This window comes from Trachypithecus francoisi, unplaced genomic scaffold, assembly GCF_009764315.1.
Source record: "Trachypithecus francoisi isolate TF-2019V2 unplaced genomic scaffold, Tfra_2.0 Lachesis_group1, whole genome shotgun sequence".
NCBI classification, from domain to species: domain Eukaryota; kingdom Metazoa; phylum Chordata; class Mammalia; order Primates; family Cercopithecidae; genus Trachypithecus; species Trachypithecus francoisi.
This window is the reverse complement of record NW_022681454.1, coordinates 104,080,156-104,098,910: the sequence shown is the minus strand read 5'-3', so window position 1 is coordinate 104,098,910 and position 18,755 is coordinate 104,080,156. Positions and strand designations below refer to the sequence as shown.

The window sequence follows — 18,755 nt, the reverse complement described above, 5'->3', positions numbered from 1 at the left end:
CATCAGTGTTTCCCAGTCGTATTAGTTTTTTGTTGTTGTGTAACAAAGCACCACTTAAAATAACACCCCTTTATTACCTCATGCATAGTTCTTTAGGGCAGAAGACTGGGTGTGCTTGACAGGGTTCTCAGACCAGGTTGGGTTCTTATCTGAAGGCTCTGAAAAGAATCCACTGTCAAGTTGAACCTTGTTATTAGCAGAGTTCAGTTCCTTCTAGTTACAGAACTGAAGTCCTTATCTTCTTACTGGCTATTGGCTGAGGATTGCTGTCTGCTCCTAGAGGACACTTTTGGTCTTTTTTTGTGGACCCCTCCCTCTCAGCAGTAGATCCTGCCTCATGTTGCATCCCTGTCATGCCTCAGATCTCTCTGACTTCCCTTCTGCTACAAGACAGGAAAATTTGAGTGATTAGCTTAGGGCCACCCAGATAATTGTGCTGTCTTAAGATCAACTGATGAGTAACTTTAATTGTATATGCAAAATCTCTTTTGCGATGCGATAACATGGGATAGTAATAACACTGGGGGCAAAGGTCATTGGGGCCATGTTAGAATTCTGCCTGCCACACTAGTGAACATTTCTACTTAAATTTCTTGCTTCTTTGATTTCTTTATAAATTTATTTCTTCTTTGACCATTCCTTAAAATGACCAAAACCAGCTTTACCTTTACCCTCATAATATTCCCAAATCCTGCATTTCTTTAGTTACTTCTTATTCGCACTATATAGAACCTTCAAGTCCTTTATCCTTTTCCCTCACTCTTCATAGCCGAGTCTTATCAAGTTGACCACTGAAATGTTTCTTGTGTGAATTCTTTCCTTTCCCTTTCTTGCCACAGTCTTTGCAATACACAAGTATTTCTGTTAGAGTATTGGGAAACTGTCTTTTCTGTTAATTCATAAAATGCTTTGTTTTTATTAATTTTGATGTTTCTTCTGAATACATGTAGAGTCTGACTATAACTGCATGAATTTACCAATGAGTCTCATCCTGTATTTGTCAATTTTGCACATACTTTATTGTGGGGAGTTGCTTCATGATCATTAATGGATAAGACCTAATTTAAACTCTATCATGTCTTCTAGTATGCATTTGAATTATAATTAGGTATAGTATAACTATGTATACTTTTGAAAATCAAATTATTTTATATATACTGGATCTTGTATTGAGGTCAATATATTCTATTGAAATTAGTAAAAACTTTGACTTCACTTTGCATTATTCATTTATTAACTTCTTATGGAGCCTTTACTATTTGCAAGCCATTGCTAGGTTGTAGGCACTATAGTTGGAAACAGGTAGATATTGTCATCACCCTTATGGAACTCAAATTCTAGGAAAGAAGACAGATAGTAAACCACTGACCACACAATTAAGGATGATAAGTACTTGGCAGAGGACTGTGGGAAACTCAGCACTTGTTTGAGTAAGTCTGAGGTACCGGGGATAGGTTCCTGGAGTAAGTGATGTTTGTGCTGAGCTCCAGAAGACGAGTTGGCACTCCTTTGATGAAGAAGGGAATAATAGTATTCTGGACAAAAGGATCTGTGCATGTCAAGGTCCTGGGTGAGAAGGATCATAGAGGGTTGAACTGAGTGAGGTAGAACAGAGTCAAAGGAGGATGATGAGATATTCGGGGCCCAGATAAGGCAGTTCTTGAAAGGTAGGAGCTGGAGTTGATAAGAATTTTTAAAAGATGGTGGTGTGACTGTGGATTGGTTATAAAAAATTCAGGTTTCTGGTAAAGAGGTAGGTTAGATTTACAGATTGCCTTTCTGAAGAAATTAAAAATGCTGAATTAAATAAAACATTTTCATAAAAGTATTGTGGATCTGATAAGATGGTGATAAGAACTGTGAGGCCAAAACCAGTAAGTGAATGCTGAAAAGTCAGATAAGCTGAGCGTTGAAGCTGCCTTTGCCCTGGTAAACCTAGCAAACTTGAGAGTATTGATTTTCAATACCTCAGAGTATGAATGGGAACAGAAAACACAACTCTGGTCATGATCAAGGTGGAGAGCCCAACAGGAGACACTCCCATTCAGTTGAGACTCCCTCCTACCTTAATTAAGTGTAATGGAGAACCTGAAGTGGACCCAATTCCTTCCCCTGTTCTAGGAGACTGTGAGCAGGACATTCTGCTTTAAGCTCGAAAGCTGGAATCTCTCCTCATATGGACCAAACTTATATTACCTGGGTGATACTAAAACAAACAAAAAACCCTCAAGTCATGAAGTTAGTTTTTTGTGATTCTTGACTAGGCAGGCCTCTAAGCATTCAGCAGAAGCAAACATAAACTCTTCTCAGAGCAGCACATCAGCATCCTAGGTCTTGGCTTACTCCTATAAATATTTATATATACTTAATGAACAGTTTTAGTCAAAAATGACAAAGGATACAAGGAAACAAAGTACCATCGGCAAGAAAAAAATGAAAACTGTAGTCAGCAGAAGCAGACCTGCAGAGACTTCATGTTAGAATTACCAGTTACAGATTACAAAATCACTATACTTGTAGTGTTTGTAAAACCAAGGACAAGTGTGAAAGTATCCACATGGAACATAAAAGTTATAAAAGTGACCTACGAGTTTAGAAAAGAGAAAGAAAGACAGGGAGGTGAGTGTGTAAGCGTGTACCTGTATCACATGGGCGGGTTGCAGTGGGCAGATTGAAGGAAGTGGCTTGACGTCGAAGCATCTTCAGGAGGCACAGTCAGTAGGACTTGTAGTATAATTGTTATATTAAATGAAGGCTGTTTTGTTTTTTCTTATCAAATACATAAATCTACTCACCTCCCCCATTTCAAAACAGACAACCAATTTAGTTCAGTATCCTCCTTTGTAATTCCACAGGTAATGGGTGGAGAGTTTTAATGGAAAGAACTGTAGGTATAAAAGTGTGATGGAATTAGTGAAGAGTTCGTGTTTCACACACCATCGTTTTTGTGTACAATTTTAAGTTTTCTGTACAGCAAATCTTTTGATTCCAAACGTGTTTGGATGGCAAGAGTCTGCTTCTACATTTCATAAAGCAGTTAATAAAAGATTTTGTGTATTTTGCTCTCTTTAGAATATTTTATCTAACAATAGAAGATGGCAAACTTTCTTTAATCAGTAATGAAACAGATGACATGGAAATATGCATTATTTGTTTTATCCTTTCAGTAGCCCCTCTTTTGAAACCATTCTAGAGAGGTGAGAAGCTTACATTTTCTGGAAATAAAAGTGATTTTTTTTCCCTTAGTGGTTAATACTAGGAATGATAGATGACACCATTAGAGAGATGTTATTATGGTATTTTTGGTATAAAACCCAGCAATACCCATATGCTGCTTTTAATCAACCATAGTATCTGGGAGAAAGAAGGGAGGGAGAAGGGGAGATATGCATGGAGCAGTAAACAGCAATTGAAACAGAGCAGTACTCTTGGGCTTTGCCCACAGTGTAGAATTCTGATGGGCTGGAATCGACTATGTTGAAGACATTTTTTTAAATGCCAGGAAGCCAAAGTAGCTTTGAACCCAAAACAGGACAAAGGTCATTTTCTCTCTCTCTAAAGCCCTGACCAGGTTTGACCACTCTTGTCAAGTATTAGTACCAAAGAAAAAGTAAAAAGAGCAAATGAGACGGTTCCCGAAAGAGTATTTTCCCTAGTGCTTATGTAGAGCAGTCCAGGTCTCCCCATACAGGTGCCCTTGTCCTCCAGTGGAAGGAAAATAGGTCCCAGTCATTTGTGCTCACTCTGAAAAACCTCTCTTCCTAGAAAGTTTCTTCTTTGTGGCTAAGTGGGGTGCCCTGATTTCAGGGCATTCTTGGGTGAATAAGGGGTAAATGGGATAAGTGCCCCCTAAGAGGTCAACCAATTGAAAATATGTTTGAGAAAAATTATGAGAGCATTTAAAAAGAGAAAAATAACACCTATGTCACCAATACTTTTTGTGTGATTTGCTTTTATTCTCTTTATACATTCATCTAACACAGTTGTGCATAGTTGAGTTTATAATATAATAGAGTTTTGTGTCCTGCTTTTTAATTTACTTTTCATGAGCATCGTTCCATGCTACTAGAAGTTCTTTATAATCATTTTAATGGCTCTTTGTCAGTATCTGGTACCATACTATGCCGTAAGTCTCACTGGTTGTAGTTGAATAAAGAAGTTTATGAAGGCTCCCCCCTACTCTGGAAGAGGCTTCCTCATCACACACTCATGTCCTTAGGTATCACTGTGGGCGGGTAGCATCCATCTCCTTGTACCATTTCTTCCCACTCCTCTTAAAAAAGAGTATAGTTTTTCTGTATCTGTTCCGTCACATGCCACTGAGATCTGGACATGATGTTGCCTTAGGCTGTAGACCTGAGCTGTGTCCAATCATTGACCTTCTGTCTTGCCGTAAAGAGGTCTAGGAGGAAATAACTATAAAGCTCTATGTCTTATATAGTGATGTTTTGTTCTGTTACCTGCTTTTCTTTTTTTGTGTGACTTTGAGATTTCTTTTTTCTTTTCTGCCCCTTTAGGGCGAGGGTGTGATTTATATTTTATAAAACTATCAACCCAAGCTTGCTTTCTTATTATACCCATTAGCAGGGTTTCTCAATCTCAGGAGTATTGGCCTTTTGGGCCAGATAGTGCTTTGTTCTGGAGAGGCTGTCCTATGCATTGTAGGATGTTTGCCCTGGGGAAGGGGAAGAGGATGGCAAAAATCATCTCTGTTGAGAAATTGAGTTGATTTTGCAGTACACTTTAGGACAGCCCTGGAAGTCCATTATTTGGCTGAATATTTAATAGGTGCTGCACTCTAGCCTTTATTTAGAAGACTGGAGTGTGGGGAGGAAAACATGACAAATGAGTGGCTTTTATTAATTAGATTTTAGATAATTCAGTTTTTCATGTCTTTCAGTTGGTCTTTGGTTTGAAAATAAAAATTGTTAAATTCATCATGTATGATATCAAACAGTGCTTTTTAGTCCCTAAAAAGAAAGCTGTAAATGTTTATCTGATTTTGAAGAGCATTTCTAACCCCAGTCTTAAGAATGCTTCGTGTTTTGATGTATACTATGTTTGATGTAACCCACTTTCAAGTTAGATTAAAAAGTTAATTAGACTCAAAACAGATTCACTTACAAGTTGCCACTATTATTTTTCGTCCTATCAAAGAAGAAATTCCCTTTTCCTTCTCTGAATTGCTTGTTGCCTAGCTAGCACTTTTAAAAAGCTGGTCTAATTGAATATGAACCTTGAAAAGATACACATGAAGGGCCATCTGCTGACCCTAGCTCTTGTCCGTGTGAGCAACTTGTAATGGTGGCTGTGATGGCCATGTATGTGGAGTGAGAAACAGCAGATGGTTGTAAAGATTTAAAATCTTCAACAAGTCGCCGAGAGTCATTTCCACTTTGGAGTTAGTCAAGATGCTGGCCACATGTGGTTAGTATGTTATGAAGGGTTTCACATATTCTGCTCATTTGGGTTTTTTTTTCCCCTCCTTGCTGTTCTAACCTCTTCTCTTTTAAGAGCTAGCATTCTGTCTGCTGTAGATTATAAGAATCTGTAACCAAGTGGTTTTGAGAAGGAAAAAAGCAAACATCCTTGTATTCCTTTTTCCAGGTGCCATAGAAGATTGGTTTAACTAGTATAATGAAATGGCCCAAATTAGAATTTATTTGTAGTGAAAACCTAAGGTCCCATATTTAGTAGCCTTTCCTGCTACTGGCAGATTCCTGATCACTCACAGGTGAAGTTCAGAGATAATTTTAGCCCATTCCAGAAATTCTTCAGTTTTTTTTTTTAATTTAGTTATTTCTGTAAAATAATGTCCATTTGAATGAAGATGTACTTGTGAAAAATATGATTTGATTATGGTGACTCTTGAGTCAACTCCTTGAACCTACATTCTGATAAAAAGTTAAAATCCTTATGTGACAGAGATAGAAATGTAAGTATGAGGCAGAGGAAAATGTGTTTTCCGTAGCCAGGGTGGAGTGGAACCACCACCATGTGGAAGCGGAAACTCCCATTTCGTGTGATGAACAAATGCTTGTGGCATGCAGGGCAGATGGAGTGTGAAATAGCTTCAGGACAAGAGGTACCCAGGGACCTTGGTTTAAAATTGCAATTTCAGAAGGAATGCAAGCAGACTTCTGGATTTCAGACAGTTTGGCATTCTGGGGAAAGAAAGGACTTTAATTGGTCTGGTTTTTTTCCAAAAAGTTAGGCAGAGCCATCCAACAAGCTGCTGTCTTCTTTTTCTTTGCCTTCAAGAACAAGCACTTTATGCAAGTGATAAGTTTTTCTTTTTTGAAACCAGAGTTTAAAATGTATATGACCGGAAAGCTCTAGCATCATAATTTTTCAAAATGAAGTTTTATTTAGGGAGCCGATAAGTGAACCTCCTACGGAACTGAAACACATTCAGTCAGTATTTTGTTAAATTATTCTTGACCAAGCCAGTTTTTAATTTTACATCTGGCTAGAGCAAGCATTTTTGGATATAGTTGAAAAGCTATCTGGACCCCCTCCATAGCTACTCAACTCCCTTAACTTCCTGTCTAGGCTCTGCTCGCTAAGTCTTGTCCTGAGATGTAACCTCTCTGGCCTGGTGATAAAGTCAACTAACTGCATTGATGGATTATTTTATATATTCATTCACACGCAGATTCTCCACACCCTCAGAAGGCAACCTGACATCATTATTGAGAAAATTAAGACCGTCTTGCATTAACCACCACATCTTTTTCTAACACCAAATCATTTCTCTCTCTCTCTCTCTCCACCCTGCCCCCACCTTCTCTTTCTTCTTTTCATCACTCCTGACCCTCCTCATTGTCAAAGCCCCTCTCCCTGTGTCTTCATCCTGGCCTTCCTTCTCCAACCTATGTTTCTCTTACTTCTTTTCCTGGCGCTCATCCTCCTCCCCTTTCTCATTCTTGCCACTTATTTTCTCCTGCCTATATAACTTGCTAAGCCTTCTCTGGTTTCCTTTAAAAAAAAAAAAAAAAAAAAATCACATCTTAACTCCATTGTGTGTCTCTGCCATTTCACCGCTCCATCTCTTTCTTTCATCATCTATTAAAACTCCTCTATTAAGGAAGATTTAAATTCTGATTTGTAAATTCAGTATTTTGTTCCCTACTGTGGTCATCTTCCTAAGCCCTCTGTGACCTTACCATTTTTAAGTTTCCCTTCTTCCATGACTGCATATAATCATCTTGGTTCTCTTTCTACCTTTTTGACAAATGCTTTGCCTTTTGGTGAGTTTTCTTTCTTTGGAGAGCTTCTCCATTTTCTCAAACTCAGTTTTTGTTTTAGTTTTGATACACTTACAAATTGTTTGTAACTCCAGCTCTCCTGATTGTTTTTGAAATCTCTTCTCTCGTAGCCTTGCTTATTTTCCTAGGCTCATTTCACATGCAGTAACTTTGTTTTTCTCCCCTTAAGTCATAGTCCTTTATGTAATATGAAGATGATAGTTTACTTTATTTTGAACTGTAGTAACTAGCCCATCTGCATGGGCCTGTATATCATGGTTGACTTGACATTTCTTGCACATTGGGTAGGATAGAGGTGGGAGATACTCCCTACGTTTACAAACTCTCTGAATCAAACCATCTTGTTTTGAAGCAATATCTGTTAATCTTTCCTTTTATCCATCATCTTCAATAATTTGGTGTAGACATGTAAAGTGTGTTTTACCTAAGAAGATGAGAGTTGAAATACTGAGTTGAATGTGTATGTCTACTTCCTGGTAATGCAGGGAATAGGAAGAATAGACAGGATGACTAGGGGAGGATGTCACATATCTGAATTAAAGTAGTAGTACCTTTCTGCTTAATAGTTAGGAAGGAGATTATAAAACACTGACATTGATTTTTCTTGTGACTGATTAAATGAGTCACACTAGTTTATATTCATATTATATATGTATAGCATTCCAGAATAAAACTCTTAGACATGTTTCAAAGGGGAGTGGAGCATTTGTTAAAATCCTGGTTCCTCACTGGGAAGTTGGAAAGGCCAGAATTGGAGCCAGTAGTGAAGCTAAGAGGTAGAACTAGACCAGGAACCAAGTGTCAAGTTGATTGTACGAACTGACAACAGTGATCAGGCAGAGGGGTAGGTCAGGTACAGGAGATGCTTGGAGACTGGTGTTAAAAAAAAAAAAAAACAAGCCCAAGACTCATATAAACCCCATGAGCAGTTGAGTCATTGAGCACACAGATAACAAACGTCAAACAGAAGAAACCAGAAGCTTGATATACCACCTAGATCACTAAGGAAATAATAACACTTCTTTCTTGTTCTAGAGCCCACCTTAGTGAGTGGATAGCCCACAAGCTCATAGCTAGACTCAGTGAACTGTGATAAGGAAGATGGTGGAAAGCTGACTAGTGTGGAGGTGAGTGAGGTCAGAGAGAAGACAGATCTGAAGAGGATTATTGATGAGATCATTATGAAGGGCATGCTGAAACTTCTAATATGAATAGTCCAGATTTAGATAAAAGGGAATGAAGAAGTAGCCCAAACTTCAGTAACTGACATTTCTTATATTATGTATTTATGTGTTCACTTATTTATATCAGCACTCCTATCCCATCTTAATGCATGTTAGTTTTTTGTCTTAAGACCCTCTGCCACCCACTTCTAGGACCCATTCTTAATTTGTTACATTTGAATAAAACATTAATGTCTTTCAAAAAACAAAGGAGTGGCACAAGTTGACCACAGTATTCAGTAAAGCTAAATTCCCCTTTTTGCCACAGTATAAAGATTAGTCACTCACTGAGGGCTATGAATGGTACTATATTGAACCAATACATTTTCGTATACATGTACCTATTTATCCTTTCATATTTCACCAAATATTTACTGAGCTCCTACTTAGATAAATAAACCACCTTATCACTGGTTAGTTAATATTTATTGACTATGAATATATTTGATGTCCCTAGCACCATTCAGATATATTTTTTACTGCTAATGTCTGTCATTTACAGGTGTGTTAATAGCCATTATAATTGTTGTGGGGCCAGAATGATCACTTTGGATAGAGATTTTTAAAATAAGTTTTTACTCATTATAAAATTATTGATAATAATTGATATTTTTGTTTGATTTTGATAATATTAATAATTGATAAAACGATCATTGTAGAAAACTGCAGAAAACATGAACAGAATAAAAAGCACTTGTACGACCACTTCCCAGAGATAACCACTGTTAACATTTGGGCGTAAACACCAACAATGAGTACATAGGGTATATTTCTTTATGTGCTCATTCATTCTCTCTCTCTCTCTCTCTCTCTCTCTCTCTTTTCTCTATTATAGCAGTGATACTTGTCTGAGTTCAGGCTGCTATAAAAAAATACCATAACCTGGAAGGCTTAGATGACAAACATTTATTTCTCACACTTCTAGAGGTTGGGAAGTCCAAGATCAAGGTGCCAGCAGATGCAGTGTCTGGTGAGGACCCTTTTTCCTGGTTGTGGATGGCTGCCTTCTTGCTGTGTCCTCACGTAGAGGAAAGAGCAAGAATCTCCTGTCTCTTTGTTTTCTTATAAGGGGATTAATCCCATCATGGGGGGCCCACCCTTTTGGCCTCATTTAATTCTAATTACTTCCCTAAGGTTCCACCTATGAGTTCATAGCAATGTTTATATATAGTTTTGTGTCCTGGTTATTTTATTTTATTTATCATTAATCACATCATGAGCATCTTTTCCCATCCTTACTTTAATGACTATGTAATATTCTACTCAGGACTGTACTGTAACTTATTTAGGATCTTTTGGCCTTTAGGTTATTTATAGTATTTTGCTATTGTAAAATGACTTTCACATAGCTGTCTTAGGCATAATATTTGTCTGCCTCTAATTATTTCCTTTTAGGTTTGTAGAAGTGTGATTATTAGTTAAAACATACTTGGCATACCTCCAGAAGCCAGGGCCACTTGGTAGTTTATGATTGCACTGAGTTCTCAGGTTAAGTCTATAAATAATGAAGAGAGGAAGGAACATAGAACTGCCAACTAGAAGTAAACAGACTCATGATCTGGTGACCTGGGCAATTCTGAATGCGTGCTGAGTCATAGTTGGCCATCCAGGTTGATTCCCATGTTTGAAAGAAGAGGATGAATTTAAGGTAATCAATATATGCCATACCTATACGTACTCTGTGCTTAGTGATTTGAGGGCTTTTGTGTGTTTTTGTATGTGTGAAGATGAGAAAAACCATCAATGCTACCTCTGTTGTGTCTTGTCAATTAAATAGTATTGATTATTGCTATTTACTTGCTGTTCCAGAAAAAAAAAAATTCAATTTTACTCTTAATATTTCAGCATTAATTTAGCCTTTCAGGTTGTAACTTCCTTTAAAGTTTTCAATTTGTGCTAGCTAAGTTAGATTTAGTGTTTTCTTGAGAAAAAAAAAAAAAATCTAATTCTAGATTAGTGACTGCCAGGAGCTGGGGAGGAGAGGGCAGAGGGGCGATGCAGGTATGACTATAAAAGGGCAACCCGTGGGATGGGCGTGGTTTTGGAAGTGTTCTGTAACTTCACTGTGGCAGCTACATGAACCTACACATGTGATAAAGTAATATAGTATTAAGTGTATAAGAGAAATGAGTACAAGTAAAATTAGGAAAGTCTGAGTAAGATTGGTAGATTGTTTCCACACTGATACCCTGGCTGTGATATGCTGTTATTTTGCAAGATGTTACCTTTGGGAGGAAACTGGATGAAGGGTACAATGGTGACTGGCTATATTATTTCTTACAATTTCGTGTGACTCTACAATGGTCTTAATAAAAATTTCCATACTTTTTTTTTTTTCTGGTTTCTAAAAATTGGTAATATTCAATAGCGTGGTGTTTTTTGTTCAGTGACAAATTTGAAATCAGATTTATATTCACAAGTACTATGTTCAGTATTTTTTTTTCATTAAGCTTATCTAATATGAACAGAAGGAACAAATGCTTTTTAAAAATCTAAGTTTCTAAAATTATGAAATAATTTTCTTTTTTCCTCTCCTTTAGCCATGAAGACTTTGAATTTATTTCAGGAACACGAATGCGCAAACTTGCTCGAGAAGGCCAGAAACCACCTGAAGGTTTCATGGCTCCCAAGGCTTGGACTGTGCTGATGGAATACTACAAATCCTTGGAGAAAGCTTAGGCTGTTAACCCAGTCACTCCACCTTTCACACGTTACTAGTAACAAGAGGGGACCACATAGTCTCTGTTGGCATTTCTTTGTGGTGTCTGTCTGGACATGCTTCCTAAAAACAGACCATTTTCCTTAACTTGCATCAGTTTTGGTCTGCCTTGTGAGTTCTGTTTTGAACAAGTGTAACACGCTGATGGTTTTAATGTATCTTTTCCACTTATTATAGTTATATTCCTACAATACAATTTTAAAATTTTGTCGTTTTATATTTATGCTTCTGTCTCATGATTTTTTCAAGCTGTTGTATTAGTTGTAACCAGTAGTACACACATTGAATCTTGCTTTTTTTCCTCTTGAAAAAAGAAAAAATTACCAAACAATAAACTTGGCTAGACCTTGTTTTGAGGATTTTATAAGACATCTGTAGCAATTAGATTTTTTTTTCTACATTGAAAATAGAAACTGCCTCCTTTCTTCTTTCCAGTCAGCTATTGATCTTTTCAGCTGTTATAATCTAAAGTATTCTTATGATCTGTGTAAGCTCTGAATGAACTTTACTCAATAAAATTAATTTTTTGGCTTCTTACTTATGTGATACATTTTATATTGCTTTTTTCCACATACCCTTTCCTCCTTGTGAAAAAGTTTCTGATGGAAGAGGGAAAATGCAGGCATCTTTTATTACTGGAATCCAATACTTAGTTTCGAATACTGTATTACGGTGAAATTTTTGACAGCAGGAGCCTATGTTCCATTATTTAAGTGGGAAAATAATGAGGCAGTCTTAGTCCATCCAAAAAAAAGTTTCTTTGAATATTTCTCTAATATTCTTAAAACACCTGTATAACAGTTTCCAAGGATTTGGAACATAGATGGGTACATACTGCTTTAGTTAGGAAAAACTATGCTGTAGAAACACATCTCTAAATTTGTGCCATTTGATTATACAGGTTGACATTCTGTTCACCTTAGTCATTCAGGGTGAAATTCTCCCACCTTATGTTCCTATGTCAAAAAGAGGTTTTAGAGGGAAAGAGCATAAAAATTACACACCAACTCTTCAGTGTTTTGAATCAGAAGTGACACACATCACCTGCTAGTTCATCGTGCAAAACCGTTCACACGGCCCCACTCACATGTAAGGAGGGTTAGGAAATGCAGACTTCTGTGGGTATAGGAAGACAAGTAGACTGGGAATATTGGTGACCATGAGTTGTGAGTAAGGACCAAAGTTGCCATTCTGTTCTCTATATTTGGAATTGGGGAGTAGGGATACGTTTCTTGTATTAGTCCATTTTCACGCTGCTGATTAAAGACGTACCTGAGACTGGGAAGGAAAAAAGGTTTGATTGGGCTTACAGTTCCACATGACTGGGGAAGCCTCAGAATCATGGTGGGAGGTGAAAGGCACTTCTTACATAGTTGGCAGCAAGAGAAAATGGGGAAGACGCAAAAGTGGAAACCCCTGATAAAACCATCAGATCTCGTGAGACTTATTCACTACCATGAGAACAGTATGGGGGAAACCACCCCCATGATTTAAATTATCTCCCACCAGGTCCCTCCCACAACACGTGGGAATTATGGGAGTACAATTCAAGATGAGATTTGGGTGGGGACACAGAGCCAAACCGTATCACTCTGCCCCTGGCCCCTCCGAATCTCATGTCCTCACATTTCAAAACCAATCATGCCTTCTCAACAGTCCCCCAAGTCTTTACTCATTGCAGCATTAACCCAAAAGTCCACAATCCAAAGTCTCATCTGAGACAAGGCAAGTTCCTTACACCTGTGAGCCTGTAAAATCAAAAGCAAGCTAGTTATTCCTAGATACAATGGAGGTACAGGTATTGGGTAAATACAGCTGTTCCAAATGGGAGAAATTGGCCAAAACAAGGGTTACAGGGCCCATGTAAGTCCAAAATCCAGTGGGGCAGTCAAATTTTAAAGCTCCAAAATCATCTTATTTGACTCCAGGTCATGCTGATGCAAGAAATAGTTTCCCAGAGTCTTGGGCAGATCTGCACCTGTGACTTTGCGGGGTATAGCCACCACCTGGCTTCTTTAACTGACTGGCTTTAAGACCGTCTGTGACTTTTCCAGGTGCACAGTGCAAGCTTTGTCCTCAAAAAATGCGCTTTTCTACTGCATCGTCAGGCTGCAATTTTTCTGAACTTTTATGCTCTGTTTTCCTTTTAAAATGGAATGCTCTTAACAGCACCCATGTCACCGTTTGAATGCTTTGCTGCTTAGAAATTTCTCCCTCCAGATACCCTAAATCATCTCTCTCACCCTAAATCATCTCTCTCAAGTCCAAAGTTCCACAAATCTCTTAGGGTAGGGGCAAAATGCCACAAGTCTCTTTGCTAAAACATAACAAGAGTCACCTTTGCTCCAGTTCCCAACAAGTTCCTCATCTCCATCTGAGATCACCTCAGCCTGGACCTTATCAGTATCAGCATTTTTGTCAAAGCCATTCAACAATCTTGTAAGAGATTCTAAACTTTCCCACATTTTGGTGTCTTCTGAGCCATCCAAACTGTTCCAACCTCTGTCTGTTACCCAGTTCCAAAGTTGCATCCACATTTTTGGATATCTTTTCAGCAACACCCAATTGATAGCAGTATCAAGAATTTTATGAAAAGTACACTTTTTTTTTTTTTTTTCACGTGCCACCTGTTATGATCAGGGTTCTTGGTAGCAAATGATAGAAACTTACTCCAGATAATTTAGGCAGCAAGAGAATTCATGGGAAGGCTACTAGGTATTTTACAGAATTGCTGAAAAATGCAAAAGAATTTTGCATTTTAAAATGGAATGCTCTTAACAGCACCCAAGTCACCTCTTGAATGCTTTGCTGCTTGGAAATTTCTCTCTTCAGATAACCTAAATCATCTCTGTGGCTTTTCCAGGTGCACAGTGCAAACTTTGTCCTCAGAAAATGCGCTTTTCTTTTCTACTGCATCGTAGCAATAGAGAATTTTGAGTAAGAAATCAGTTAAAAGTTTAGTTACCTAGGAGAAAATGTTTTGGCAAAACAGAAGACAAAAGTTTAAGAGAGTATAGTTTTGTGATTAAGAATTCAGATTCTGAAGTCAAACCACTAATTCCTCCTTGGTTTTTGACTTTCAGCTTTATTGGGCCTCAGTTTCCTTGTTTGTGAAGCAAAAGTTATAGTCAGGAATTAAACGAAATACTGCATTCAAGAACTGTTGCTTTTATTAATATTTATTTAATTTTAAAATACAGTCTTTTGGCCAAGAAATACAGTGATACTAAAATTGACAAGACTAGACCTTGGAATCTTTGCTTCATAGTACCACTCTCTAGCCCATTGAGCCAAGTGACTAATGACAGGGATACATTCTGAGAAATGTGCCCTTAGGTGATTTTGTCATTGTGCAAACATCATAGAGTTGACTTAATCGTAGATGATGCAGCCTACTACACACCTAGGCTATATGGTATAGTCTGTTGCTCCTAGGCTACAAACCTGAACAGCATGTTACTGTGCTGAATACTATAGGCAGTTGTAGTACAATGGTAAGTATTTGTATATGTAAACATAGAAATGGTACAGTAAAAATACAGCATTACGATCTTATGGGACTACCCTCTGTAGGTATGTAGTCGGTCTAGGAATGTAGTCTGTTGTTTACTGAAACATCCTTATGCTGCACATGACTGTAGTGACACATGGTAGATACAAATCCAAAGGCAGTCAAAACACAGTATTCTTGGTTCAGCCGCACTTCTTTTTCCTTGTGTCCAACTTCTCTTGTGTTTCTTAGATTCTTTTTAAAAGTGTATTTTTACAAGGAGAAAAAGCAGAAAAGTGGAAACATTTGTCTAAAGCAAGCATAGATAAATTCAAATGTAGTAGAAAAAAAATTTAAAGCACTTTGGGAAAGCAGAATCAAGTGTCTTTCAACATAGGTAGTGGAATATCAGAATTAGAAACATAGATTATTCTCAATGTTATATTTAATTAGGAAGGTCTGCTTTAATTGTGTTCATTGGTTATATTAAAGCTGCATTTCATAAGCATAATTTTCATAAAAAAATTCAATTTGATACTTCTCATCAAAGCATAAAATCTTACATTTAATCTTTAGAATTGAACTAACTATAAATGGTACTTCATGTGTTAGCTCATTATTTGTATAGTCTGGATATTAACAGGTATTAGGAATATGGGAATATGAAATAGAATTGTATACTGTTTCCCAGAGTTTTCCACACATATATTTTTTTCCCACTTCATGTAGTCAAAAGATCTCATGACTATGACTGGGATGATGACCAAAGTATAGCATAAAGTTTAAATTCATCTTGAATAAACAGCAAATTCTTAATAATGGCTAACATTTACTGAGTGCTTACTGCTCTTTTCGCCAGCCATTGTGCAAAGTGCTTGGCATATGATATTTTATTTAATGCTTGTAACAACACTGGGCACATAGTAAGGAACAGTAAGAAAGGAGTAAGAAGAAACAAGAGTTCTAAATCGAGAATTGAAAGAAAAATGAAAAGTACAATATAATTTTGTAGAAAGGGAAATTTAAAACTTAAATTTGACTTTAGTAAAGAGGATCGGCATAAGATAAATGTATAAAAATCAAAATTCTCTGTATTAACAATAATTGACTACAAATGAAAATGCCCCAATGATAGCCATGCAACTTGTAAAATGCTTATGAGCAAAATTAAGAAAAAAAACCAGGGCCTGTTTGAATACAACTGTAAAATTTTAGGAAAAGACAGAAAACAAGGTCTGAAGAAATGGAAGGGTATATCATGGTTTTAGGTGAAAAAACAATATCATAAAAACGTCAGTCTTTCTAAAATAAATGGAGAAATTGCAATTAAAATCTCAATGATTTATTTTGGGAATTAGAGGATATTATTTTATTAGTTCATTTGGAATGCTAAATACCAAGAACTGGTGAGAACGTTATGATGAAAAAGTGAGGAGATATTTAAACCATCTGACCCAACGACTCACGAAAAGATATTACGTAGTTGCCTTAAGACACTGAGTTTTGGATTGCTTTGTTATACAGCAATAGCTTTTGTAGGGGACAAAAAATATGCTCCATCTACTCATGTTCTCTGGTGAGGGCCCTATAAATTAGACTAAAAAAAAGTTAACAAGAGAAAACCAGTTTATTAATGGATGCAGTGCACAGCAAGGCAGAAACCTCTTGAAGAGGAGTTGAAATGAAAGAAAGGCTAGAATTTGGTTTAGATAGCATCTTTTGTTTTATTTGTATTTATTTTTGAGATGGGGCCGATCTCAGCTCATTGTAACCTCAACCTCCCAGGTTCAAGTAGTTTTCCTGCCTCAGCCTCCCTAGTAGCTGGGACTACAGGTGCATGCCACCCAGATAAATTTTTTTATTTTCAGCAGAGACTGAGTTTCACTATGTTGGCCAGGCTGGTATCAAACTCTTGACCTCAGGTAATCCATCTACCTCAGACTCCCAAAGTGCTGGAATTACAGGTGTGAGCCACTGTGCCCAGCCAATAACATTTTAATGAAAAAAAAACAAAAAAATACGAAACAAAACAAAAATTGGTAAAGAAACAAAACAAAGAAAAAGGGTTTCAGGCTTTCAAAGGTGGTGCTGTGGTTTGAATTTGCCTCCCAAATTTCATGTGTTGGAAACTTAATCTCCAAGGCAACAGTGTTTAGAGGTAGCATCCTAACAGGTGATTAGGACATGAGGGCTCTGCTCTCAGACATGGATTAATACTGCTGCATGCAGGAGTGTGTTATCTTGAAAGTAGGTACCTGATAAAAGATTGAGTTCAGCCCCCTTCTCTTTCTCACAAAAGTGCCCACTTGTGTTTCTACCTTCTGTGATGGGATAATGCCACAAGAAGACCCTCTCCAGATGTCAGTCCTTCAATCTTGGACTTTCTAGCCTCTAGAACCGTAAGAAACAGATCTCTGTTCGTTATAAATTATCTACCCTCAGGTATTCTGTTATAGCAGCACAAAATGGACTAAGACAAGTGGCAAATAGAGGGAGGGTGAATATGTGGGAGAAACAAATGGAGTAAGGTTTGTTTGTTCAGGTCCACCTTGGTGCAGACTTTCCATCTTCTTGGCCATCAAGGAGAGGACATTCATGGCAGTTCTCACTTCTCAGAATTGTCTGCTTTAGTTGGATGTCTTCCAGGAAGACTTCTTTCTACATCTGTTGATTCTCATATGCCTCCAACTCAAAATAATTTTTATGCCAAAGTGGCATATTTTGGGATACCTTTTTCTGATACCTTACACTAATTAAAGCAAGTAATAAGGCTAATGTGTTCTAACGCAGCTGGGATTGTACTCATCAGCAGATGAAGACTGCAGAAATTTGGGTTGTGATAAAGGTAAAGAAAATTAAAGGAATCTGAAATTGGAGCTAGAAGTTTTACAATTAGAAGAATGCCTGATAGATTAATTAGAATAGTAGTGTCAAGAAATAAACTGGAATCGGGCAACAGTGTATATTTTTTAAAATTAGCATTGAATTACTGAACTCTGAAATAGAATATATCCTTAATACAATGAGAAAAAATAAACTAGCTAGAGTTCTGTAGACCGGCAGTCGGCAAATGACCTGGCTCACTGCCTGGTTCTGTAAATAAAGTTTTATTGCAACATAGCTATGCCAATTTGTTTATGTTTTATCTGTGGCTGCTTTCATGATCCAACAGAAGAGGTGAGGAGTTTAGGACTGAGATCTTACAGCCTGAAAAGCTGAAAATATTTACTCTTTAACCCTTTACAGAAAAAGTTTGCCAACCCCTGCTCCAAACCAAGAATTAGTTCTACATCATGGGGTTCGCACATCAGAGTTTCCACCTAAAAGAAGGGGACAGACTTGGGGAATATAGCATTACATATAATGTTTAGTTTGTATATTGTGCCTTTCTGTTCCCTTCTCTGACTTGGAGGGAAGAAGGAGGGTAGGGGGAGATGACAAAGGGAAGAGACCAAAACTCTCCAGCAGATTTAACCCCTCAAAGTCAAAGAAATCTGTGTAATGCTTGTTCAATTGCCTCCTATTCTAGGAGTGAGATTGGATGTCTACAACTATAAAATGCCTAAACAATTCAGTTAAGTGTCACACATTCAGTCTGACTCATTTTGGGGCCCTGTGGACTGATCTGTTTACTGAATAGATTAGAATTTTTATATTTATTTATTTATTTGAGATGGAGTCTTGCTCTGTCACCCAGGCTGGAGTGCTCACTGTAACCTTCGCCTCCCAGGGTTCAAGCGATTCTCCAACCCCAACCTCCCAAGTAGATGGGATTACAGACATGTGTCACCACGCTCAGCTAATTTTTGTATTTTTAGTAGAGACAGGGTTTCACCATGTTGGCCAGTCTGGTCTTGAACTCCTGACCTTGTGATCCACCTGCCTTGGCCTCCGAAAGTGCTGGCATTACAGGTGTGAGCCTCCGTGCCCAGCCTAGATCAGTTTTTTAGCACTGTGTGGATCCATCAACCCAATTCTGGTAATGGAAACTAAAGACTTGTAAATACAGGTAAATATATTGCTTTAAGATACAGTGCAGAGAAAAAAAATGCAGA

The 18,755-nt window shown here is 37.5% G+C and overlaps 1 protein-coding gene across 1 annotated transcript in view; it reads left to right on the top strand.

The window, feature by feature from the left end:
* The window catches only part of PAPSS1 (3'-phosphoadenosine 5'-phosphosulfate synthase 1), a 103,969-nt gene extending 92,222 nt beyond the window's left edge, over positions 1-11,747 (top strand). Inside the window, exon 12 of the mRNA XM_033214941.1 lies at positions 11,032-11,747. Within this exon, the coding sequence (XP_033070832.1) occupies positions 11,032-11,170 (139 nt within the window). The 3' untranslated portion in view covers positions 11,171-11,747. The remainder of the gene's footprint in view (positions 1-11,031) is intronic.
* Positions 11,748-18,755: the final 7,008 nt, after the last annotated feature.